General features: G+C 26.4%; 1 protein-coding gene across 2 annotated transcripts in view; it reads right to left on the bottom strand.

Annotated features, from left to right (window-relative positions):
• LOC111685948 (ecdysone-induced protein 75B, isoforms C/D-like) overlaps positions 1 to 26,613 on the bottom strand; it is an 84,267-nt gene that overhangs the window by 28,134 nt on the left and 29,520 nt on the right. Inside the window, exons 1-2 of one of the 2 annotated variants that reach the window (XM_046951203.1) lie at positions 4,480 to 6,656; positions 3,345 to 3,489 (exon numbers count right to left, since the gene is read on the bottom strand). In XM_046951203.1, the coding sequence (XP_046807159.1) occupies positions 3,345 to 3,489; positions 4,480 to 6,318 (1,984 nt within the window). In that variant the 5' untranslated portion in view covers positions 6,319 to 6,656. Of the gene's footprint in view, positions 1 to 3,344; positions 3,490 to 4,479; positions 6,657 to 26,613 lie in introns of those variants that run through there. The other variant, XM_046951204.1, reaches the window with a different exon arrangement.

Raw genomic sequence — 26,613 nt, 5'->3', positions numbered from 1 at the left:
AAATTTTTCAATTTTCAACAAATTTATAATTTTTTTTATAATTTTTCTTTAATTTTTACAAATTTTCTTTCTAAATTCTTTTATTTGTAAACTAAAATGTTTAAAATTCTTTTGAAAATATTTAAAAAAATTTTAATAAAATTTCTAAGGTATTCTTTTAAATTTTTAACAAAATTTTATAATATTTCTTTAATTATTACAATTTTTTTCTTTTTTTTTTGTTAAGAAAAATTTTTAAAAATTTTTAAAAATTTTTTTGAAATTCTTTTGAAATTATTAGAAGTTTTTAAAATTTTTAACAAAATTTCCAATTTTTTTTTTAAATTATCAAAGGATTTTTTTTTTTGATTTTTAACAAAATTTTATAATTTTTCTTTAATTTTTTTAAAAATTTTTTTTAGAAATTCTTTTGTGTTTTTAAATAATTGTTTTATAATTTATTATTTAATTAATCAGTTTTTTGGAGTTTTTGCATTTTTTTTTAATTATTTAGCTTGAGCTATTTTTTTATATAAGAAAAAGACCTTGTATTTATTAAAAAACGAATTTTTTCGTAAGTTTCCTTGAAAGATAATGAAAAGAAATAAGCACATGGCCACTGATTTTTTTTTTTTTTTATTTTATGAATAAAGAAATTTCATTGTTGTTTTTGTTGTTTGTATATAAATTATTTAATATTCTTTAAATGAAAGAGCTAAAGAAAAGAAAGCAAAAAAGAAATTTACTTTCAATTTCTTTTAGTTTTTTGAGTAACAAGTCAATGAACTATTATATAGTAAAAAAGTTTAAATTAAACTTTAATTTTAAATATATTATGTACTTTGTAATTAATTTCTTTTTTTTTTATAAAAATTTATTAACTTTAAAATAACATTTCCTGTTTTGGGAATTCTTTTTTTGTATTAAATAATATTTTTTTATGAATTATTTATGAAATGAAAAGAGAGTTAAACAACAATCTACCACACGCCATTATTATATTTTGAAGGCCTCTCTGCAAACACTACACACAACGGCCTCCCCCCTCCTCCTACTCTGCTCTTACACTCTCTATCTTACACTTCTTCATAATAATGAATTAAATGTTTAGTTGTTTTTTTTGCTGTTAGCAAATATTTAACAGTAAAGCTCGTGCATATAATTATAATAACAACAAAAATACGTATTACAATAAGTTGAAAAATAGGCGAGAGGAATGATGAACACAGAGAGAGAGAGAGAGGGAGAGAGAAAAGAAGAGAAGAGCAACAAACAAAAGTAGCCTGCAAAAATTTAGGTTAAGTGCGTTCATTCAACTTTTAGCACCATTTCATAAGACCAGCAACAACAACAACACCAACACACTTTCAAACAGATAAACAGACAGAAGAACGGACAGACAGATAGACATACACATACTCTAACCATAACAATATGATGTGTTGTTTAAAAAAAACGCAGCAGCCATTTATAACATATGGAGATTTGCCAAGGGAAATTGATATAATATTTTAGATTAGAATATGGACTAGCTATTAGACCAGACATAAATTAGACTATAGACTACAGAAAAGACTAGACTATGACTATACTGAAGACTAGATTATAGACTTGATTATAGACAAGACTTCATACTAGACTAAACTAACGACAACCATATAGACTAGACTTTAGACTAAACTTTAGACTGGACTATAGACTATACTATATAAGAGATTATAGACTATTTACTGGACCATAGACTTGACTATAAACTAAACTATATGCTAGAATATAAACAAGACTATTGACTAGACTAAGGACTGGTCTAAAGACTAGAATACGGACCAAACTACGAACTACATTATAGACTACATTTAAGACCAGATCGTAGATCAGAATATAGATCAGATTATAGACTAGATTATATACAAAGACTAGACTATAAACTTAACTATAGAATATAATATAGACTAGACTTATAAAATGGACTATAGATTAGAGTGTTGAATACTATAGAGACAAGACTAGACCATAGAATATATTATAGACTTGACTATTAACTAGACTACAAACTATACTACAAACTAGACTAGAAGCTAGACTATAGACTAGACTGTACAGGCAAGATTATTGACTTGACTATAGACTAGAGTAGATTATATACCAGACAATAGACAAGAGTATAGACTATACTTGAATACAGAGTAGACTATAGACTGACCTTTTGACTAGATTTTAGTTTAGACTATAGACTACACTAAGGACTAGACTATTGACTGCACTAAAGACTAGACTACAGCTTAGACTACGGACTAGACTATAGACTAAACTATAGGCTAGAATATAGACGAGACTATAGAATAGACAATAGACTATACTACAGACTAGACTATAGACTAAACTATAGGCTAGACTATAAACGAGACTCTAAATATACAATAGACTAGACTATAGATGAGACTATAGACTAGACTTTAGACTGGACTGTAGACTAAACTATACACTATACTATAGACTAAACTATAGACTAGACTACAGATTAGACTACAGGCTAGCCTACTGACTAGACTATAGATTAGACTACAGACTAGACTATAGACTAGAATAAAGACTAAACTATAGAGGATAGTGTAGACTAGACTATTTACTATTCTGTACTTTATACTTATACTTTACTCTAGGCTATAGAATGTACTATGCTATAGACTAGACTATAAAGTTGACTATAGACTAGACTCTATACTTGACTACAGGCTTGGCTATAGCCTGGACAATAGAGTAGACTATAGACTAGACAATAGACTATAGTCTTGATTATAGTCTAGATTATAGACTAAACTATAGACTAGACTCTAGACTAGGCTATATGCTAGACTATACATTAGACTAAACTATAGATTAGACCCTATACTGGACTTGTCTATTCTATAGACTAAACTATAGACTAAACCATAGACTAGACTATAGAGATTATTATAGACTAGACTAATTACTAGTCTAGTGTATACTTTACACTAGAGTCTATACTAGAATATAGACTATACTTTAGACTAGACTATGAACTAGATTAGAACTAACTTTTGCATGACTGATGAAGTCTGTATAACAACAACAACATCTTAATTAATACTGTAAAAATAAAAATTTCAAACAGCCGCAAAAGGGTTAATAACCTTAAACACTTGTTTAAACTTAAACATATGAATGTATGTATGTATGTGCGTATGTATGGGGAGTTAAGTTTTATTTACTTATTTTTGGCACATGTTTAATGTTATTGCGAAATTTTGTTTCCCTCTTGTGTGCAAAATTTCTTTATAATTTGTTGTTTATTTAAATAATTATGTTAAATAAATATTAAGTAGAGAGAAATAAAAACTTACCATCACGACTCATGCCGACGGCTATACACTTTTTCAGGCGACAATATTGACAACGATTGCGATTTATACGCAAAATGCTGCATTGTTGATTTTTTGTACAGGGACGATATTGGATTTTTTGCTGTATGGAACGGCGGAAGAAACCCTATAATGAGAAGAGAGCGAAAGAAAATATAAAAAATTAATAAAATATTTAATGTGAAAAAATCTTTAAAAATTTAAAATAAAAAAACGCTAAAAACACCCAAAAATATTTTAGAAAATTTTTAACTGTAAAAGATTAAAAACCTTTTTAAAGAAAACTGAAATTTTGTCAAAATTTTTAAATAAATAATTCAATTTTTTCTAAATTTAAAATATTTCCTTTAAAAGGCGGAATTTTATATAAATTAGCTTTATATGTTACTTAAACTTTAATTTTCTATCAATTTTAAACAAAAATTTGCCGAAATTACGGAATTTTGAAATTTTCATTTTGAGGTTAGGTTTTTTTAAATTTAAAATTTTAGCCAAAATTTCAAGAAATTTAAGAAAATTTTATTTAAATCTTACTTAAACTTTAATTATTTATCGATTTAAACAAAAATTTGCCGAAATTATGGAATTTTGAAAATTTTATTTTGAGGTTAGGTTTTTTAAAATTTGAAATTTTCGCCAAAATTTCGAGAAATTTAAGAAAATTTTATTTAAATATTTCTTAAACCTTAATCCTCTATCAGTTTTTAATAAAAATTTGTCAAAATTACTGAATTTTGAAAATTTTATTTTGAGGTTAGGTTTTTTAAAATTTGAAATTTTCGCCAAAATTTCAATTTGCCAAATTAAACGAAATTTCAAAATTTTAATTTGAGGTTAGAAATTTTTAAAAATCTTAATTTTACAATTTTAACCAAAAATTTAACAAAATTCATCTGTCAAAGTCATTATTTTGAAAATTTCTTAAAATTTTACGAAAATCTGAAAGAAAATTTTGAATTTGAAAAAAATTTCAATTTGAGGTTAGAAATTTTTAAAATTCAAAATTTCTCTAATTATAAAGAATTTTTTTTAAATCTTTTTTAAAAAATTGTTACTATCATGATATCTTTAAGCTTCTTGTCTCTTTTTTTTGTACGCCCCCAAAAAAAAAACCTACTTCATCCTTTTGCTGTTTCCCCATTAGCGGCGTTCTCTGCTCCTTATCCTCTCTCTTAACTATGGCCACTTTAACTAAATCGGTGGTTTGTGTATTATTATTATTTATATGATTATTGGCATTATTACTATTTGCTGCATGTTTGCCCGTTTCTAAATTCTCATCAAATTTCTGACATAAATAATTTAACGTTGTCAAATCCTCTTCTTTTTGATCATCATCACAGCCCGAATCATCCATATTATCCGGATGACAATCGGCACACTGACAGGGTAATAGTACAATAGATTCGTTGTCCATTTCTTCGGCTGATAGGCTGGAGTTTCGACGATCTAAATAGAAATCATCTTCGTTGGTTGTATCATGTCGTTGGGTCAACTGTTGGGGCGTACAGGTACAACCATTGCTAAGGGAGTGTGTGCTAGAGGTGTTGCTGATTAGAGATGAATTTGAATCGGAGCTATCGCGACGGTGTTGTTGTTGCTGCTGCTGCTGTTGTTGTTGTTGCTGATAGTTTTGATGTTGCTGTTGTAGCAAAATGGCAATTTCTTTGTGGGTTTGTTCGGCGAGGTTTAATTCATAATTTGAGTTAGTTGCGGCATTTGTTGAGGAGGAGTAATTGGAAGAGTTATTGTTGTTGTTAATATTTTGTTCATTATCTGTTATCGTTTTCTCCTCTTTAAATTCTTGTTGCTTTTGCATTTGTTCTTTTTGCTTTAATTCACGAGCAAATCTTATCTTTTTCCAAGGACATTGTTGCGGCTCATAGGCCAATTCCTTAATGTTGTTGGAGATATTCAATTTGCTTTCGTTTGTTGTTTGAGTAGCTGAATCCTCTGGCTCTTCTTCTATGCCTGATTCATTGTTGTCAGTTTTAAGAGGCAATTGTTGTTGTTGCTGCTGCTGTTGTTGTTGCTCTTGAGGTTTTTGATATTCCTGATTATGATCATAATTTGTATTAATTGTACTTAATAAATTGTGATTAGAGGTGTTGTTTAATGTCTTTATAATGTTGCTATTATCACTAAGATTTCCTGCTGCTGCTGGTGTTGTTGCAGGTGTTAATACTACTAATTGTTGTTGCTGTGGCTGTTTTGTTAGGGTTAATGAAGTCGTCGTTGTTGTGTTGGTGGTGGTGGTAGCGGAGGAAGAGGATGATGAGGAGGAGTTTGTTTTCAGTCTTTTTGGTTGTGCCAATTGTTGAGCTAATTGTGGCTGCTGTTGCGTTAAGGTCAACGTTTGCTGCGGCGTTGTTTGTTGCTGTTTAACATAAATAATTTGTTGTTGTGTTTGCTGCTGCTGTTGTTGTAATTGAGGTATTACAATTTGTTGCTGTAACTGAGGACTAGTATTTTGTTGTTGCGGTTTTTGAATTTTCAAAGATTTCTTAGTTATAGGCGCCGATTCCAATAATCTAACTAAAGAAGCATGTTGTTTCTTTAATTGTTGACTTTTATTCGAATTGCTCAAATGTTGCTGCTGTTGTTGTTGCTGTTGCTGCGTTATAATATTTTGTGTTTGCAAAAGATTTGTATTAGCTTGTTGCTGTACATTTATAACCGTTTGCTGTGTTGTTTGTCCCACTGTATGGCTGCTGGGGGTGGTTAGAACCACTATGGTGGTCATTTGTTGTGGAGATTGTTGTAAATGTTGTGTAAAATGCGTGGGCAATGTTCTAACTATTTCAACCTGTTGTGGCAATTGTTGTTGCTGCTGCAGGCTATGTTGTAACTGTTGCTGGAGATGATGATGATGCTGTTGTTGATGTTGCAGATGATGATGATGAGTTTCATTTATAGCCACTGCGGTGGTATTTAATTCTTGCATAGCACACACCATTTTGTTTAAGAAATTTTTATTTTTTGATTTTTAATTATTTTTATCAATTTTTCTTAAATTTTTGGTTTCAATGACACTTTGTTAGAAAATTTGTGAAAAAATTTTCTGTTTTTTTTTTTATTTTTTGAAATAAATATTTTCTTAAAATTTGCTATTAAGGAACATTTTTGCTTCTTTTTGCTTTGAAATTCAGCTTGAGTTGTTAATAATGAATTTCCTTTTTAAAATTTCTTTATTTTTTTAATAAAAACACGCGCCAATTTTTAATTTTTTTTAAAAAAATTTGCTAAAAATTTTGCTATTTTCTTTAATTCTCACTTAATTTTCTTAAATTAAAAAAACCTTTAAATAAAAGGTTTTTTTTGAGTTTTTAATTTAATAAATATTTTTCTATAATTTTTAAAATTTTTTCTTTATATTTTTAATAAATCCAAAAAATATTTTTCTTTATTTTCTTTAATAAAATTTTATTATAATTTAACGACGCGTTTTTTTGTTGTAATTTTAATTAAAATTTGCTTGATTTTTATAAAATTTATTTATTTTCTTTATTTTTTTTTTTTTTTTCTATATTAAGTCACTCTCACGTAAACACGTCCGTTACGTTTGACACACAATTTGCGAATGATTGTTTGAATTCCTCTACTCTACATAATTTACTCAAAAGCACTCAAACGACAACGACAACAAAAAAAATCACTCAATTTTAAACTATCAAGAGAGCAGCCCCCCGTTTTTGGAATGAGTAATTTGACAAACACGTGAGCATTGTTATTTTCTTTCTAAAAGGGGAGCAGCAGCCAAGAGCTATGAGGGGCTTTTTTTAAACATACACACGAGTTTGTTGGTTTGAGTGTATTAGTAAAGTGAAGGCTCTATTTGTGTTTTAGTGCAGTATTTTTGCATATGCACTTATTTTCAGAGCTCACTCTCTCTCTCTCTCTTCCTCTCTTAGTATGTAGTTATTCAATGGTTTCTTTTTTTTGTAAAGGGTGGTGGCAGCAGGGGAGGGAGTCTTTATTATGTTCATTGTTGCTGCAGTTGTGTGTGCATTTAAGACTGCCAGCTGAGTTGTGTAGAGCTGAGCAGTCGTCAACCTCGCGCTACATTAAATGTTTTTTGTTGTTTTTTCTGTAGTTGCATTCGTTTTAGTTGTTGTTAGTGTTTTTTTTTTTTTTTGATTATTTTTGTGGGCTAACAGAGGACATTCACATTTTGCAAAAAATAAATATAAAACAACTACAACAGCAGAAAACTAAAATAATTCAAAGAAAATGTTCTTAACGTATAAAATAACTAATGAACGCTACTAAGGAGACAAATTTATAAAAATCGAAAAAAAAGTAAGAATAAATTTAAAAAAAAATTTGAAATTGGGAAAAAATATTTTAAAAAGTTTGTAGAACTTTCGATTTTAGACTAGAAACTAGAAAATAGACTAGACTATAGACTAGACTATATACTAGACTATAAACTAGACTATAAACTAGACTATAGACTAGACTATAAACTAGACTATAGACTAGACTATAAACTAGACTATAAACTAGACTATAAACTAGACTATAAACTAGACTATAAACTAGACTATAGACTAGACTATAGACTATACTATAAACTAGACTATAGACTAGGGTATAAACTAGACTATAGACTAGACTATAAACTAGACTATAGACCAGACTATAGTCTAGACTATAGACTAGACTATAGACTAGACTATAAACTAAACTATAAACTAGACTATAGAGTAGATTATAGACTAGACGATAGACTAGACTATAGACTAGACTATAAACTATACTATAGACTATACTATAGACTAGACTATAGACTAGACTATAGACAAGACTATAGACTATACTATAGACTAGACTATAGACTAGACTATAGACCAGACTATAGACTAGACTATAGACTAGACTATAGACTAGACTTAAGACTAGACTCTAGACTTGACTAAAAATTAAAGTCTATACTTTAGACAAGACTAAAGACTGGACTATAGTATATACTTGACTATTGAATAGACTATAGACTGGACAATGGACTATAGGCTAGACAATAGACTATCCTATAGAATATACTATAGACTAGACAATAGACTAACCTATAGAATAGACTAGACTTAAAACTAGACTATAGGCTAGACTATAGACTAAACTATAGACTAGACTATAGACTAGACTATAGACTAGACTATAGACTAGACTATAGACTAGACTATAGACTAGACTATAGACTAGACTATAGACTAGACTATAGACTAGATTATAGACTAGACTATGGACTAGACTATGGACTAGACTATATACTAGACTATAGACTATACTATAGACTAGACTATAGATTAGACTAAAGACTTAATTAATTTTTACTAATTATTTTAAATTATTTAAAAAAAAATACATTTTAATCTTATTTTTTTTTTTTTTTGTTAATTTTTCCACTACATTTGATATTAATCACTTTTAATCTCCCACCCCCATACTAACACACGCTCCCAAAACACAAAACTCCAACTCCCTACTCTGGTTACACACAAACTCCCACCAAAAATAAAACCTATTTTTTTTTGTTGTCTTATGCTGTGTTTGTTTTTGTCGAACTCTTAACATCATTAATAATTATTTAAAACTACAAATAGCAACAACAACAACGGCAACGTATAAAAGACACACAACAAAATGTAATATGACGATTAATATACAGCACAATAACACAAACATTCAAAACGACACTAGCACTTACAAATACAATAACAAAAAAAAAAATAAAAACAAATTTTGTATGATTGTGTGTAGATGAATGTATGATGATTATACGACTGATTGTATTGCTTTGCTTTGCTTCGTTTAGTTCATCGAACTCGCCATTGTCGTGACCCACATTTCGGTCAAAAACCTCGAAATATGGAGCTCTTTTTTTTGTTTTGTTTTTAAATTGTATTGTTGTTGTAGTGGTGTGTAGTTTTTTTTTTGTTCTCTGCTTTTATACTTCGTTTTTAAAACGAAGTCTTAACAAAATTCTCTCTCTCTCTTTGTTTTATCAATAAGCAAGAAACGAAGTATTAGAGATAGTTAGTTAGAGGGAGAGTGTATGCGACGAGAGTATGTGTGATAGAGAAGAGCTTTTTTTGTCACATTCATTGAAGAATGAATGTGATAGTTTTTGTTTTACATGCTATTACGTATAAATTTGTTTACATAAGTATGTTTGAGTTTAGATAAGAGATAGAGAGAGAGTGATGAGTGAGTGATTGAGTAAAGAAAAATATTACTGAGTGCTTTGCTGTGTATTAGTGGAGTAGTTTATTAAGAGGAGTGAATTTGTTTTGTTTAGTTAGATAAAGTGCATTTTGCACATATTAATGTGAATATACAACAACAACAACAACAACAAAAATTGTATTTTATATAGAGTTCATTTCAGCTAACAATAGTTCAATGACCTACAAAGTAGAAATAATAATAATAATTTTTTAAAGTAAAGACTTTTTTTCGGTGCAAGAGAAAAAAAGACAAATTTTGAAAAGTTCTAAAAAAATTTTTAGAAAATTATGTAAAACTAAAAGAAAAATGGGGAGAAATTTGGAAATATTATTAAGAACTGTAAAAGTGTTAAAATATCATTTCAAAATCAAGACTTAATCCAAAAAACGCCAAAGTCTATTTTGGCGTTTTTTGTTAAAAAGCTTTAATTTAAAATTTTTTGCACCCAAATAAATTGCTGTTAAATTTCAACTCAAAAATAGTAAAAATTTTCAAAATACCATTTTTAGTTTAAAAGTTAGAATAAAAACTCTAAAAAAATTTAGGCGATTTTTTGTTTAAAAGCTAAATATCTTATTTTTTTCATGCAGAACTTATAGTAGTTTGATTTTAACCTTAAAACCGTAAACATTTTCTCAATAACACTTTTTGTTTAGAAACTATGGATAAAAACGTTAAAATCAATTTAGGCGTTTTCTTTGTTTAAAAGCCGAAAATGTTAGTTTTTTAGAAAAAAACGCTTAGTAAATAAATTTTAACCCAGAAATTGCAAACATATGACTTTTAGTTTTTAAATTTTTGTTAAAAACGTTTCAAATGGTTTAGGCGTTTTTTTGTTTCGAATGAAAAGAAAATTAAAATTTTCTTATGAAAAATGATTTTATGATCAATTTAAACCATAAAACTTAAAAATATTTCCAAATAACTCGTTTAGTATAGAAGTTATGGCTAAAAAAGTAAAAGTATTTTTAGGCGTTTTTTTCCGAAATATTAAAAAAATGTAAATATTTTAATGGAAAATGAATTACTGTTAATTTAAAATACTAAAACTGAAATAAAATTTAAAATAACTCTTTTCGTTAAGCAGTTATATTTAAAAACGTTAAATTCTATTTAGGCGCTTTTTAGAAAAGTAACATTAAATTTGAAATTTTTTAGGGAAAACGATTTGTTGTTAAATTTAAACTTAAAAACTGAAAAATAATTCAAAATTTTTCTATTATTTAAAGAGCTAGGGTTAAAAACGCAAACGAGATTTTTGGTGATTTTTTGTAAAATCGCTAAATATTAAAATTTTATAATGAAAAATAAATTTTTGTTTAAATTTCTGTATAAAATGTGAAGAAAATTTCAAAGAAGTCCATTTTGTTTAGCAGTTATGTTTAAAAACGTAAAATTTTATTTAAGCGATTTTTATAAAAAGATTTTAAAATCATTTAAAAAAAATTTTAGAAAATTTTTTAAAATTGTTTAAAGAAATGTTAGAAAATTCTTTAAAATTTTCCTCAAACTATCACTTCCTATAATGGTTCTTACCCCCTAAACAAAACTTCCTTATATGAAAAAATTTAGCGCCATATTTGTTTTGATTTCAAGCGACGACCCCTTTTTTATTGCTTTTTATTTTTACTAATTTTGTTGTTGTTGTTCTACTCTTCTTGCTTGTTTTTTGCCAAAGCAAAAGTGAATGAACTCAGCTAAAGTTGTTTTAGTTTTTTTTCTACTTCTTTGCATTTGTAAAGCATCATAATGATGTTAAACAACATGACGATGATGAGTTCAGTAGCTTGTTAGCACAAACACACTTACATCAACTAAAAGCAGATGCGACCGAGATTTTTTTTACACACAAAACCCAGCTTTCTTCTTGTTTCCTTCCCTTGTATACTTCAACTCCCCTTCAAAAAAAAAAAAAGAAATAAAATAAACATGTTTTTCATAGAAAGTGAGAGCAAAAATTTCTCAACAACAACAACATCATCAACAACCATTTAAACACATAAACATTCGTACCTATACACACTCTTCCTCATCGAACATTATGATGCTGTAACACTAACGTATCCAAACAACATCGTCATCATTGTAATCATCACACTAATAACAACTTCGCTTAGAAATGCTGCTGCTGCTGTTGTCTTTTCTTTATATTTTTGCTGACTGTTTGTTGTTGTTGTTGCTGTTCACTATTTTGCAGTCCATAGACGTTGAAGTTTCATAATTTGTTTACGTTTTCAATGAATTAAAAAATTTCTTTGTAGTTTTTGTTTATTTTGTTAAAAAATGTCAGTTTTTTTTTTAAGAAATTTTATCAAAAAGGTAATAAATTTTTATGATAAAAAAACAAATGAATCATTTGAAAAACATATAACTGTTTTAGCATGAAGACTGCACAAACAATTGAGTCATAAAAAAGGGGAATTTTTTTTAACTGAACTTTGAACAAAAAACGCTTAAACAAACTTTTTCAAAAATGACTTAAACTGCTAAAGTAAAAGATTTTGTTCAAAAATTTTGTTCTTCATTAACATTAAAATTCTTCAACAAACCATTTTCTAAAGGAAAATTTTCAATTATCTAACATCTGGCAAAAAATCGCTTAAACAAATTTTTTTTCAAAAATAACCTAAACTCTTTAACTAAAAGTGTTTTTTTTACAAATTTTTTTCATAATTAGCTTTCAAATTCTTCAACAAACCATTTTCTAAATGAAAATTTTCAATTATCTAACTTTTAGCAAAAAATCGCCTAAATAGATTTTTTTCAAAATTTACCTAAACTTCTTAACTAAAAGATTTCTTAAAAAATTTTATTTATAATTAGCTGTCAAATTCTTTAACAAACCATTTTCTAAAAGAAAATTTTCAATTATTTAACTTAAAGCAAAAAATCGCTTAAATACACTTTTACAAAACTCCACATAATTGTTAAACTAACAACTTGTTTTAAACACTTTTGCCAATGCAAACCTTTAAATTCTTTAAAAAAACATTAAATAAAAGAAATTTTTCAATATTTTAACTTTTAGCAAAAAAATCGCCTAAATATACTTTTACGAAAACAGCGCCAATTTCAAAACTAAAAGTTTATTTTCTTAATATTTTACAAAATATATATTTGAATTTTATAAACATTCATTTTTTTTCGAAAATAAACATTTCTAGCTATAAAGCAAAAAAAGCGCCTAAATTTATTTTAGCGTTTTTTATAATAAACTTTTAAATAAAAGTTTTTTTTTTCCAAAATATTTACTTTTTTTAAGCGTAAAATTAAGCTTTATATGTTTTACATAAAAACATTAGCATTTTTAGCTATTAAGCAAAAAAATCGCTTAAAATGATTTTAACGTTTTTTGCCATAATTTCTAAACAAAAAGTTTTATGTTATAAAATTTTACAGTTTTATTTTTGTAATCTCAATAATAATTCATTTGTTATAAAAATTAACATTTACAGCTTTTAAACAAAAAATCGCTTAAATTATTTTTTTGGGGTTTTCTAAAATTTTTGAATTAAAAGTGTTTTTCCAAAAATTTTTGACATTTTTAGGTGTAAATTTATGAACAATTTGTTTAGCGAAAGTTGCTTGGCAATTTTAGCTTTGTGAGAAAAAATCGCTTAAAGTTATTTTAGCGGTTTTTTGCTATAACTTTTGAACTAAAAGTAATATTTTGAAATTTTTAAGAGATTTAAGTTTTAATACAAATACGGAGTCGTTGGGTATAAAATTTTGCTTTTACACAAAAATCGCCTAATTTCGCTTTAAAGGAAAATTAAAAATTTTGTTAATTTTTCTTAAAAATTTCAAAAATTTACAATTAATTTTTATAAAATTCACAAATTATGTTTTAAAATGAGAGAAAAACTTTTAAAAACTGTTAATTTTCGTTAAAAAAGGAAGTGTTCTTTATTCCACCTAGACGTATGATTACTTTTTTTCTTATAAAAGTTACGCATACGTCTGTAGTTGGATTAAAACAAAAAAATCTTGATTTTTTTAATATTTTGCTTAGCTACGCATCTGTGTTTTTTTTTTTTGTACAAAGGACCCTTTATTTCGCATTTCTATTCTATCTATTTTATTTATAAACACATTTTTCATTTTTCCCTCCATATTCTATAGAGAACAAGAATGAACAACATTTTGCGCAACAAATATGCACCTCATTTCATCAGGCACAACACTCATCTGACCCCTCCGAACACTTACTCTTCTTGTAATATTTAAGCTAAAAACTAGAAAAACTTTCTCTCTCTAACTCAATAGCCGAATAGTAGTACTCGGCTGCTCAGGAGTATATTGCAAATATGACGAGAACAAAATTTAGCTCATAGAGTAATGGCCATGGCAAGAAGCAGCTGCAACGGCAGCAGAAACAACATGAGCTGCAGCAACTAAAAACAGCATAACATTATGCAGCTTAACATCATAATGTTGATTATGATAATAATGATGAGCATGTGAATGCTGATGACGGTGGTGGTGGTGATGATGATGTTGCTGATGATGAGTTTGTTTGTAACCACAAAAAGGTAAATGAACTCGAGGTTATTGTCTACTTGTTCTCGTAACTATACACAATGACGTCAATTGTGTTTATATATGTATGTGTTTATATGTATATATGTATGTATGTATGTGTAAGAGAATGTTCTAGAAATAGCAAGCAGAGAATGGGAACTGAAGACAGGCAATTGCTGTGGAAAACAAAAGGGGAATGTGGGTGTTAGAAAATTGGTTATAAAATTGCGTACGAGACTAGCAGCAGGCAGGCAGGCTAGAAAACTTAAAGACAAGTAATTTTTCGCTATTAAGGGTAAATACCCTACAATGGGTAACATCAACAACCCTTTAGTTCTAACAAAAAGCGCCTTTAAACGTAATACAAATCCTTTATTTGCCTTTCTTTCAGTTAATAGCAAAAAAAAAAAAAATTGTGTTGTGCAACAAAAACAACAACAGCACTCTCGTTTTTCTTCTTGTATGAGTGTTAGTATTTATATACTTAATACAGGAAGCTTTATAGCCAAAACTGAAAATCATCATGCTCCTTTTCACTCTTCTTGCCTTCTTTTCTTTTCTTCTACAAAATTGAGGTAATTAGTAGAGCTAGAGCTGTAGTATGAGTTTTGTTTTGTATCCTTAGTGGCCAAAGTTCATTGAACCTGTTAACCTGGTTTATGCCAAACGGCAACAGCACCAGCAACAACAACAACAAACCAAACATTAACTTAAAAGTTCATTCGTCCCTTAAATATTTAAGGATTTTCTTATGCTCCCTCAACTTATAACAAATACATAAATAAATAAATTTATTAAGGTAATTAAATTCAAGTAAAAACAAACAGGAAAAGGAAACAAAACCTAATTAACCCTTTAAATAATCCAAAAAAAGGGCCAAATATCGCCTTAAACTAAAGCGATAACAATCAAAATTTTATCAGATTTAATGAAATAACTAAGCAAATATTAATTTTCCTTAAGAAAACTTTTAATGAAATTTTGTTATTAAAACAAAAATCGCTTTAGAATGAACATTTTAAATTTTGGTGCTTTTTCAAAAAAAAAAAAAAAAATCACCTAAAAACGTTTTGTTCAAAATAGCAAAATTTTTTCAGTAATAGCTTCGAAATTAAACAAGAATTTATTTTTCATCTTAATTTTGGCGTTTTTGGATAAAAATCGCTTAAAATCGCTTTTTAAAAAATCACTAAAACTCATGACAAAAAAACACGATAAAAAGTTAATTTTGTCAATTTTAGCTTAAAAATTAAAATTCAGCATTTTGTTTAGCATTTCAAGCAAACACGCTTAAATTTTGTTTAACGTTTTTAGCTTTAACTTTAAAACTAAACAATTTTTTTTTAAATTTTCTTTAAACTTTCATGTTACAATTTTACGGCAATTGGTTTTCTGTAAGAATATTTTTCATTTTTAACTTTTTAGCAAAAAATCGCTTAAATTAGATTTGACGTTTTTGACCATTACTCTTACACTGCAGGAATTTTTATAAATTTTCTTTCAGTTTTTATGTTAAAATTTTAAAGCAAATTTGGTTTTTGAAAGAAAATAATAAACTTTAAGCATTTCAACCAAAAATCGCTTAAATTTTGTTTCACGTTTTTAGCTTTAACTTAAAAACTGTAAAAATTTTTATGTTAAAATTTTAAAGCAATTGGTTTCTACAAGAAATTTTTTGCTTTTAAACTTTTTAACAAAAAATCGCTTAAATTAGAATTGACGTTTTTGACCATAACTCTTAAACTACCAGAGTTTATTAAAAATTTTCTTTCATTTTTATATCTAAATTGTATGGCAATTGGTTTTCTATAAGAAATTTTTTGCTTTTTAACTTTTTAACAAAAAATCGCTTAAATTAAATTTAACGTTTTTGACCATAACTCTTAAACTACCAGAGTTTATTAAAAATGATCTTTAATTTTTTATGTCTAAATTGTATGGCAATTGGTTTCTATAAGAAATTTGTTGCTTTAAACTTTTTAACAAAAAATCGCTTAAATTAAATTTAACGTTTTTGACCATAACTCTTAAACTACCAGAGTTTATTAAAAATGATCTTTAATTTTTTATGTCTAAATTGTATGGCAATTGGTTTCTATAAGAAATTTTTTGCTTTTAAACTTTTTAACAAAAAATCGCTTAAATTAAATTTGACTTTTTTGACTATAACTCTTAAACTGCCAAAATTTTAAAAAATTTTCTTTTTGTTTTTATGTTTAAATTATTTGACAATTGGTTTCTATAAGATTTTTTTTTAATTTTTAACTTTTTAACAAAAAACGCTTTAATATATTTAAGCGTTTTCGGCCTTACTTTTTAAACCGCCAGAGATTTTATAAATTTTCTTTTTGTTTTTATGTTTAAATTGTATGGCAATTGGTTTCTATAAGAAATTTTCTTATTTTTAACTTTTTAACAAAAAAACGCTTTAATATGTTTAAGCGTTTTTGACCATAACTCTTATACTGCCAGAGTTTTTATAAATTTTCTTTTTGTTTTTATGTTCAAATTGTAAGGCAATTAGTTTTCTGTAAGAAATTTTGTAATTTTTGCTTTAAAGTCTAAAAACGCCTAAATTTATTTAAGCGTTTTTTAGCTATAACTTCTAAGACAAAGCTTTTATTCTGAAAATTTTTTCGCTTTGGAGTTTAGCACTAAGTTAGAAGTATATTTTTATATTTTTTAAACTAACATTAGTTTTAAAAGGGTTTATTTTATTTGACAGTTGTGTTTTGTTTTGCACTTTAGTGATTTTTTTTCTCGATAAAAAATTAAACAGGTATATGTATAAATATTTATATAGGGAGTGCTTATTGTAGCTTGTAATTGAAATGTCAACATTTTGCTTGATTTGCTACTACGTTTTTTTTTTTGCTTTAATACAATTCAATTCTTTCGTTTGTTGAAAATGTTGGTTGAAGCGCTTTTTTGGCCTGACTTAAAATGGGTTGGTCAATTTTCAATGAAATACTCAACAAATGTTATTGGCCTTTTATAGAATTCATAATAATGTTATTAAATAAATAAAATATCAAAAGTTAATTTAGTTTTACGAAAAATGTATATTGTATGTGACTTTAACTAAAAGTCATTAGAGCAAAGTTGAAATATATATTTTGTTTTTGGTTTAATAAAGTGTTATAACCCAGTTAGTGTAAAACATCAATTAATACAACAGGCCTTTCATTTTGAGTTAACGGAATGAAAAAATGTCAAAATTGTTTCATTTTTCATGTCATCGATTAATGAACAAATTATTGACAAATCATTATTAAATCTGAAATAAAAAAGTTCTTAATATGTGTTTTTTTTTCTTAATACCTATTGGTGAAGTGCGTGTGTATTTGAACGGAAATGTTCAAGTGTTAACGTATTAGTATCTATGGTTTTATATAGCAAAGTGTTATAATGTATTTTTCATTTGATGTTTCTAAACAGCTGCATGTTGTACGTATTTGCCTGCACATTGTCTAAAGGTACCCCCTATCTTTACCTACCTCCCACTCTCTCTCGCTCTCCCTCTTTGCTGCCCTTTTTCTCTTTGCTTCTTTTGCTTTATAGCGAACACTATTTTTTGTTTTAAAATTTTTTGTGTGCTGGTGTGACTGCCTTAATTGTCAGCCTAACAGTGAGACCAACTAACTGCTTGTGTGCCTGCCTGCCCGCCTGCTTAACACCCAATTGTTGTTGTTGCTGTTTTGCCCAAATTGAGGACTTTAAACTGCAATAACCTTTTGTTTCAGTTTATGCACTAAACATACCGTAAAATGGTAGAAAAATCTAGAAGAAATATCTCAATAGAGTTTTCAAAGTTTCGAATGTTAAGGGAAAGATATTAAGTTTTTCTTTCAAAAATTTAAGAAAATTTTCCATACAAAATCTTTAAATTATAATTTATTCTTCTATTACACTTTCAAGCTTAATTTTAAAGCTTAACAAAGCTTTTTGTAACAATAAATTCTTTCAAGAAAAAATTTATATTCCAAGGAAGTTTTACTCTACCTGTTCGTTTTTATTTGTTAAGCTTTTAAGCTTTTAGAAAGCTTGTATGTTTAACCTAGCTGTTCACCAAATTTAAGCCTTTTCCTGGCATTGAATAAAGCTTTATAAAGCTTTTTAAAAATGTTAAGTTTTTAAGCTTTAAAAACTCAAAATGTTTATTTCCTCACAATTTTTTATAACAAAAAGCTATAAAGCTTTTTTCGTTAGTACTTAACACAAGTTTAGCAGTAATAATTAGCCAAAGTTTAAGCTTTCTATATACATTAAAAAAAGCTGTTCTTAAAGCTTTCAAATAAAACTTTTAGCTTAATAACTAAAGATTACTAAAATTGTCTTTATTCCCCAAAAATTTTTATTAAAGCTTGAACTAAAACTCAGTTTTTAAACAATTTAAGTTCTTGATCAAATATTTTTCACATTCAGCAAGCTTTTGTTGTTGTTTTAATTTGATATAATTTCTGCGAAAAATTTCATTTGTTTTTTATAAAGCTTTTTATATTAAACAAGCTTTTTTTAAAGAGAGTTTACTTAAAACCAATAATTTGCTTATAAATTTGTTATTACAGCTTAAAGCTTTCAGGTTAATTATGTTGAAGCTTTCTAGCTCAAGTTCAATATTTTTTAGCTCTCTAGCCTTATTGGTAGAAAAGCTTTAAGCTTTTAAAACAATATTTAGCTTAAAAAGCTTAATTTTCCCAGAATATTCAACTGTTCAGAACGTTGGCTTTGTAAAGCTAATTAAGCTGAAAGCTTTTCTAAATTTTTAAACGTTAAGCTGTTTAAACAATTTGCTCACTAAAGTTCATTAAGCTAAAAGCTTTGCTTAAACTTTTACAAAGCTTTTTATATAGAAACAACTTTTCATTACCAAAAGAAAAGATTTAAATACTTATTAAGCCATAACTTGAAACGTAATCCAACAATTTGCCTGATTTTCATGGATTTGATAGACAAGACCCTTTAGTCCTCTTAGTCCTTAAAATTTTATAAAATTCCTTTAAAAGTTGTCCTTATATATCATCAAAAATATCAATTATTTTTGATTGTTATTCAGTTAGCCTTATTTGTCTTTGCCTTTTAGAATCCCCTACCCCCTCTTCATCCTTGTTAATAATAATTGCTTTCCTTTACAACAACAAAATGTAAGTATGTCTTATAAAGAGCCCTTTATGTTTGTTGTTGTTGTAGTTGTATTTGTTCATACCTTTGATGTCATTAAAGTTCAGTGTGCTAAATTTCATATTGATAGAGTTCAGTTCAGTTTAGTTTAGTTTTTGCTTCTCTTATTCTTATATGATTTGTTTTTTTTTTTTTTTTTTTGCAGCCAGGGGTTGTTGTTTGCTTTGACCGACTTAACGTTCAATGACCGTCAGTCTTATACAAAGCTATAACTAAACTTTTATATATATACATAACAGCAGCTTTAGCTGCAGCATTTTTATTGTTAGTGGCTGACGCGCAGCAGCTGTATTTGTTAGCTGCAGTTTTGCCATTTGTGTTACGAGTTGCAAACGAATGTTTGCTGTTCGTAAAATTTTAGTTCGTTTGCCGTTAGCCTTCGTAAAATTATGTTCATTGGTTGTTGGTTCGTTGGATGGCTGCATACATGTTTTGAATGTTGAAGCTGCATGCTGGCATGCATGCATGACTTGTCCAGGGTGTTACAAAAGAGTGTTTTATATATTAGTTGCTAAGAGCTTTTTAAAGGAGTGAGTTTTTTTGCTTTAGCCATTACATGGTAGCTGGGGGTTTTTAAGGGATTTTTTTTTGGTTTTTATGTTGTTGTAACACGTTTACCAGCAACATGACTATGTAACCTTAAAAATTGTGTGTGTTTTTTTTTCTCGTTCGTATGTAATGTAGAGTATTTGCTGTTTATGAAATAGAAAATTGCAAAAGCAACTGATATATTTATAATTTGGACATTAGCAGCAGCAAAATTAAGAGGTTAACAGCAAAATCTGCTGCAGCAGCTACAAACAATTGCTATTTAAAAGTGCATATAAAAAAAATGTTATAAAAGTTGAATGAACTCAGCTGGTCATTATATTATATGTGTGTGTGTGTTTTTTTTCCCTTTTTCGCTTTTTAAATGGAAATAAAGGAAATGTGTTTCTTTTTATGAGCTTTTAAAAGGTTTTTTGAAAGGGAAAGAATGCAATTTTTTTAGGGGACATAAAGATTAAATCTTAAGAGGATTTAAAAGAAAATTGTTCAAGAAATTAAAACATTCAAAATAAAATTTTAAGATTTTTTTTTTAAATTTTCTTTCTTCTTTTCTAATCTTTTAAAAGTCCTCTTAACTATTTTTAATTACCTAATTGAAAAGCTTTAATTTTATATCTTTAAAATTTACAAAACTTTATTCAATATTATGATTAAGCGTCCGTCCTTCTTCACATATTTAAATAATTTCTAATTTTAAATTTAAAATATTTTACATAATAATTTTTAAATTGGTCTTTTAAGTTTTCAAGTTTATTGTTAAATGGTTTTTTAAATCTTCATTAATTTATTAATTTAAAACTCAAAAGCTTTCTTATTAGCCCCACCAGCTTGTCATTCCTGCTTTAAATATTTGTTTAATAAAAAATATTTTTTTTTTTTTTTGTTAAAAAAAGATCTTAAAAATCTTTTTATTAATTTTCGAAAACATTGCTGATTATTATTAATTATGTAGTTTAATTTAGTATTTAATTTAATTCAATATCTCATTTACTTACAGCTTAGTAATGTCCGTCTTTCCGTACTTTATTTTCAATATTTTTATTAATTAAGAAAATATTGAAAAATATTTGGCAGGTTTTCGGAAAATTTTTTGTTTTAGCTTTTAACTATATATTAATTCCTAATTACATTGCTGCTTTTTACCAATAATAAACTTTAATTTTGTGGAAAATTAATTCCATATGTTGATTACTTGCAGCTTAATATTGTCCGTCCTTCCGTCCTTAATTAAGAAAATAATAAAAATATTGAGCAGGTTTTCCAGCAAATTTTTGTTTTAGCTTTTAATTGAATATAAATTACTAATTATATTGCTGTTTTTTACTAATTATAAACTTTAATTTTGTATTAAACTTAACTCAATATGTTAACAACTTGCAGTTTAATATTGTCCGTCCTTCCATGTCTATTTTTATATAGTTTTTTTTATAAGAAAATATTGAAAAATTGCTTTCAGGATTTCCCAAACAATTTTCGTTTTAGCATTTAACAGTTTGTTAATATATAATTACATAGAGGAAAATAACTGAAAATGTACTTTAATTTAAAGTTTAACTTGACTTCATCACTTAAAAGGCTTAAGCTAAATTTTGTCCGTCTTTCCCTTTAAATTATTGACAATTTTTTATTTTTTATTTAAATTAATCAACTGCTTTGTTCAAGTTTGTTTTAAGTTTTATAAAACTTTAAATTAATTATAGTTATAGGCTTAAAAAGCTTTTGGTGTGAACTTTTTTCCTAAATTTAATTTAATAAGTTAAAGCCTTTTTTTAAAGTTGCACAGCGTCCGTCCGTCCGTCTTTCTTTATTACACAATTTTTGTTTAATTTTTATTAAATTTTTTTATTAATCTAATTTTTGTTTCATGTTATCAAATTTTCAAAACCCACTTTAATAATAAAAAATTTGTCAAAATTATTTTAATTACTTTATATAAGCGGTCATTGACATTTAATGTCAAATTTAACAAAATCTGCTTAAAATTTTATTTGAAAAAAAAAAATTATTAGAAAACATAAAAAATTTTATTAACAAAACTAACTGACATGTGTTGATAGATTAAGATAAAAAGCTCAAATAAAAAATGTAATAATAAAACAATATATAAATTTTTAAAAACCATTAATAATTAAGACAAACAACAAATAACAGCCAAACAATATAAAATGAGTCATAGATTTAAGAAAATTTGAATTGATTTGCTACATTATGCAATGATAAAAAAACAAAACAAAACGCCCTAAATCAACATTTTAAAAGAGAACAAAACAAAGACCAGGTGCTTAAAAGCCTTAACAAATATAACTTATTCAAGTGTGTAAAGGAGTTACAGATAACTTGTGTAAATTTTTTTTGCTTTAGTTTTTTTTTTTATATATTATGAGTCATGTTGAGTTTTTGAAAAGTTTTTTCTTTTTTATTTATAACGCATTTTTGTTTGCGTTGTTATAATTTAATTTTAACATACGCACACCAAAAAGCTAACAAACTAAACAAGTTTTGTAAAGAATTTTTGTTGTTGTTGCCCATGTTGTTTCTGTGCAGTTTGGTGTTATGAACAGCAACAACAACAACAATATCAACAAAAAAAATTGGCATCTAAAGTTGTCTTTTGTAGAGTTAGAGTATCTTAACAACTTAAAAAGTTCATTAAACTCTTAGGCAGTTGACTTTGTTACAATTTGTTGTTGTTGTTGTTGTTGCTGCTGCTGTTGTTGTGCAAAAAGGCTTAAGATTGAATTGTAAAAAAAACTTGATTTTTTCATTAAACTTAATATAAAATAAGAAAAAAAGATTAAATGTTGTAAAAAATAAAATTTAATTAAATTTTTGACCATAAAATTTCGTAAAAAAAAATTTTGTTAAAATTTTCTTAAAAAATGTTTCATAAAATTTTGTTAAAATATTTACGAATTGTGTTTAAAGTAATAAGTATTAAAAGAGTTTAAAAAATTTAAATTAATTTACAAAAAATTTAAATTTTGTTACAAATTTTTTTTTCAAAAATTTTTGTTAAACTTTTTTATAATATTATTATAATTTTTTAAATATTTAAAAGATTTTTAAATTTTTAAATAAAAAGCTTTTAAACACTACTTTCATTTTAGATTTTTAAAGCATCCGTCCTTCCTGAAATTTTTAAACTGTTTCTGGCAACTTTTGAATTTTAGATATAATTTTGTTGAACTTTTTTTATAATTTTTTAAATAATTCAAAAATTTTTAAATTTATCAATAGAAAGCTTTTAAAAGCCACTTTCATTTAAAGTTTTTAAAAGTTCTCAAATTTTTTTATATATAAAGCTTAAGTGTCCGTCTTTCCGGAAATTTTTGAAAGTTTTTCTGACAACTTTTGAATTTTAGCAAAATTTTGGTTGAACTTTTTTTAAATTTTTTCAAATAACTTAAAAATTTTTAAATTTATGAATAAAAAGCTTTTAAAAGCTACTTTCTTCTAAAGTTTTTAAAATTTCTCAAACTTTTTTATATATAAAGCTTAAGCGTCCGTCTTTCCGGAAACTTTAACACTTTTTTTTGATAACCTTTTAATTTTAGCTAATTTTTGTTGAACTTTTTTTAATATTTCAAATATTTTTAAATACGTGTACGGAATGCTTTTAAAAGCTTCTTTCATTTAAAGGTTTTTAAAATTTCTCAATGTTTTTTATATATAAAGCTTAAGCATCCGTCCTTCCTGAAATTTTTATGTTTTTTTCTGGCAACTTTTTAATTTTAGCAAAAATTTACTAATTATTTAAAAAAGTTACAACAAACATCATTTTATATCTACATATACCAAAGAAAAGCTCTTGATATGCTGTTTAATTATATACACAACTGTAAATAAAATATTCTTTACTTTCTAAATAAAACTGTCCGTCCTTCTTAAAAAAATGTTTTGAAAAAATTTTAATTTTTTTATTTAATTAAATTTTATAAGGACTTTTTAAAAAGTTTTATGTTATACTTATTTATTTCTAATAACATTGTTGTAAAGCTTATAACATCTACTTTCATTTTAAAGTTTTAAACTTAAAAAAGCTTTAGTAAATTTTACAACTAAAGCATCCGTCCTTCCAGCAATTTTAAAGCATTTTTTTGCTTTTTACAACAAATTGTTTACTTTTGTTTCTAACTTAATAATTTGCTAAAATTGTTAAAAAAATTCTAAAAATTAAAAAGTAATAAAAAAGCTTATTTAAAACCTTACGATTTTAAAGAAAATTTTTGTAGATTTAAAAAATTTTTTTTGTTAAGAACTCATTTCCTTTACAAAATTTCCCGCTTCTTTTTCTTTTAAAACAATACAATTTATATAGCGACATTTTTTCCCTATATTACTATACTTTTTGCCAGCCATTTAGTCAGCCAAAACATTCGCATATTTAGAAAGACTTGAATAAAAAACGTACTGAATGAAAAAAACCAAACCAACGAACCAGCCAGTCAGCCAAAGTTTAGGTCGCTGGCGTTCAATAACCTCAACGTAATACGACGTATACAAACCTACAACAAATTCTATGCTTTACAAAAATAGTACAATCAAATTGTACAACTACAACAGCAGCAACAACAACTACAACAGTACTAAGCTAAATATGCAAGGCAAGCAAGAAAATGCATTTTGAGTGAAATGAACAAAATTTAGTTTGAGTTAAAATTTTGTTGGACAAAATAAAAAACACATGCGCAAAATCTTGTTAAAATAATAGAAAATTTTATAGAAAGGAAATAATGACCAAAAAAAGAATATAAAAAGAAATCTGAAAAAAAAATTAGGAATGAAAAGAAAGATAATTTTTAAATATAGAAGACAATTTTTTGAAGTGGAAAGACGGACGTTTTCCAGCTTTAAAGGATACATATAGATAAGTCAATTAAAATAGAAATAAAAGTAGATGTTAAAACCTTTTTTGGAATATAATTAAAACTAAGTTTGTTAAATTAAAACCAAAGATATAATGGAACCAAGAGGAGACTAAATTTTATTTAAACAAAATAAAAAAAAGGAAGGACGGACATGCTCTAGCCTTAAAGGATAAATATAGTTGATTAAAAAAAGCTAGAAATGAAAGTAGCTTTAAAAACCTTTCTAGACATAATATTAAAACTAAGTTATAAGTTTAAAAAGCTCATAAAATACTTAAAAGAAATAATCAATAATTTCATTCATTCTAAAAATTTGCCTTAAAATTTTTCTTAATTTTATAACATTTAAAAAAAATGTATGTTCTTTTTTATAAGCCTCCCTTTTTTATTGTTGTTATATTGTTTGTCTACTTTTGTTGCTGGTATTTTATTATTAATTACATTTTTTATAATTATTTATATATTTTTGTGTTTATTATTTTTTTGTTTCATTATAAGCTTATCAGTCCTCTTATTTAACCCAATTACCCATTGTAGTGGTCAATAACCTTTTACTTAAAGCTTAAAATACAATATCAACTACAAGCAACAAACAACAACAAACTATTTATCTAAAACAACAAAGTTTAACACTAGTCGTTGGTCGTTTCAATTGTAATTTATTAACAAAGCAGCCATCATCATTCCTCAACATTATAAACGTTAACGTCATACTTGCATATAATTCACTCACAACCAAAATTTACACACAATCGCACACACACACATCCATCATATCTACATTCTAATAAGAATATATTTTTTTTGAAAACAATAACACTCATACGCACTCAGTGCAAAAAAATAAGTCAGAGAGTAGAAGAGGGAGTGTGTGTAAATTTACCAAGAAAAAAACTGCATAAAAACGCACACGAACTACATTCGTCTTCGTCGTCATCAACAAAAAAAAAAAAAAAAAAATTGTTGTCATCTTCGTTTTAAAAAATGATCGTTATTGTCGTCGAGTGCATAATGCTTTTTTACACATACAAGCCCGCATAATTAAATGCATGTTTGTTTGTCACTGTCTTCATGTCAGCCCCATACAAAATTCATAAATTTTTATTTAATTTATTTATTATTTTGCTCATACAACTTTATTTAATTTGTTTTATACCCAACTATAGTTTTTGTTTGTTCATTTTTTTAATGTATAAGTCTCAACTAACAACCGTTTTATAGCAGAGAGAAGTTATGGGTTTTTTTATGTGTAGTTTTCGCTAGGCAAATGCTTATCACTTGTAGTTAACTATTTTAATATTTATTAGAAATTCTCAACACAATTTAGCAATAGGCTTAATAAAAATTGCTATCAAAATTATTCAAAACACTTAAAGAAATAAATGAGAGCAATATTACTTTAGTTTTAGATCAGTATAAGATCAGTTTGAGATCACTTCTAGTTCATTTACTAGTTCTGTTTAAAACCATTTGTAGATAAGTTTTAGTTCAACTGTAGATCAGTTTTTAGATTTGTTTAAGACCATTTCTAGATTCTTAGTAGATCACATAAGGATCAGTTTTAGATCAGTGCTAGATTATTTCTAGATTTGTTCATGATCACTTATAGTTTAATTACATCTCACAGTTAGATTAGTTCAATGTCAGTCTTAGTTTAAGTTGAGATCTAGTTAAGTTTAAGTTCGGCTCTGGTTCAGTTCTAGTTCAGTTCAAGTTCTAGTTCAGTTCTAGTTCAGTTCTAGTTCAGTTCTAGTTCAGTTCTAGTTCAGTTCTAATTCAGTTCTAGTTCAGTTCTAGTTTAGTTCTTGTTTAGTTCTTGTTTAGTTCTAGTTCAGTTCTAGTTCAGTTCTAGTTCAGTTCTAGTTCAGTTCTAGTTCAGTTCTAGTTCAGTTCTAGTTCAGTTC

Source organism: Lucilia cuprina, chromosome 5 (assembly GCF_022045245.1).
Source record: "Lucilia cuprina isolate Lc7/37 chromosome 5, ASM2204524v1, whole genome shotgun sequence".
Classification (NCBI taxonomy): Eukaryota; Metazoa; Arthropoda; class Insecta; order Diptera; family Calliphoridae; genus Lucilia; species Lucilia cuprina.
Note: the sequence above shows the minus strand (reverse complement) of the source record. Positions and strands in the feature narration are given on the sequence as shown.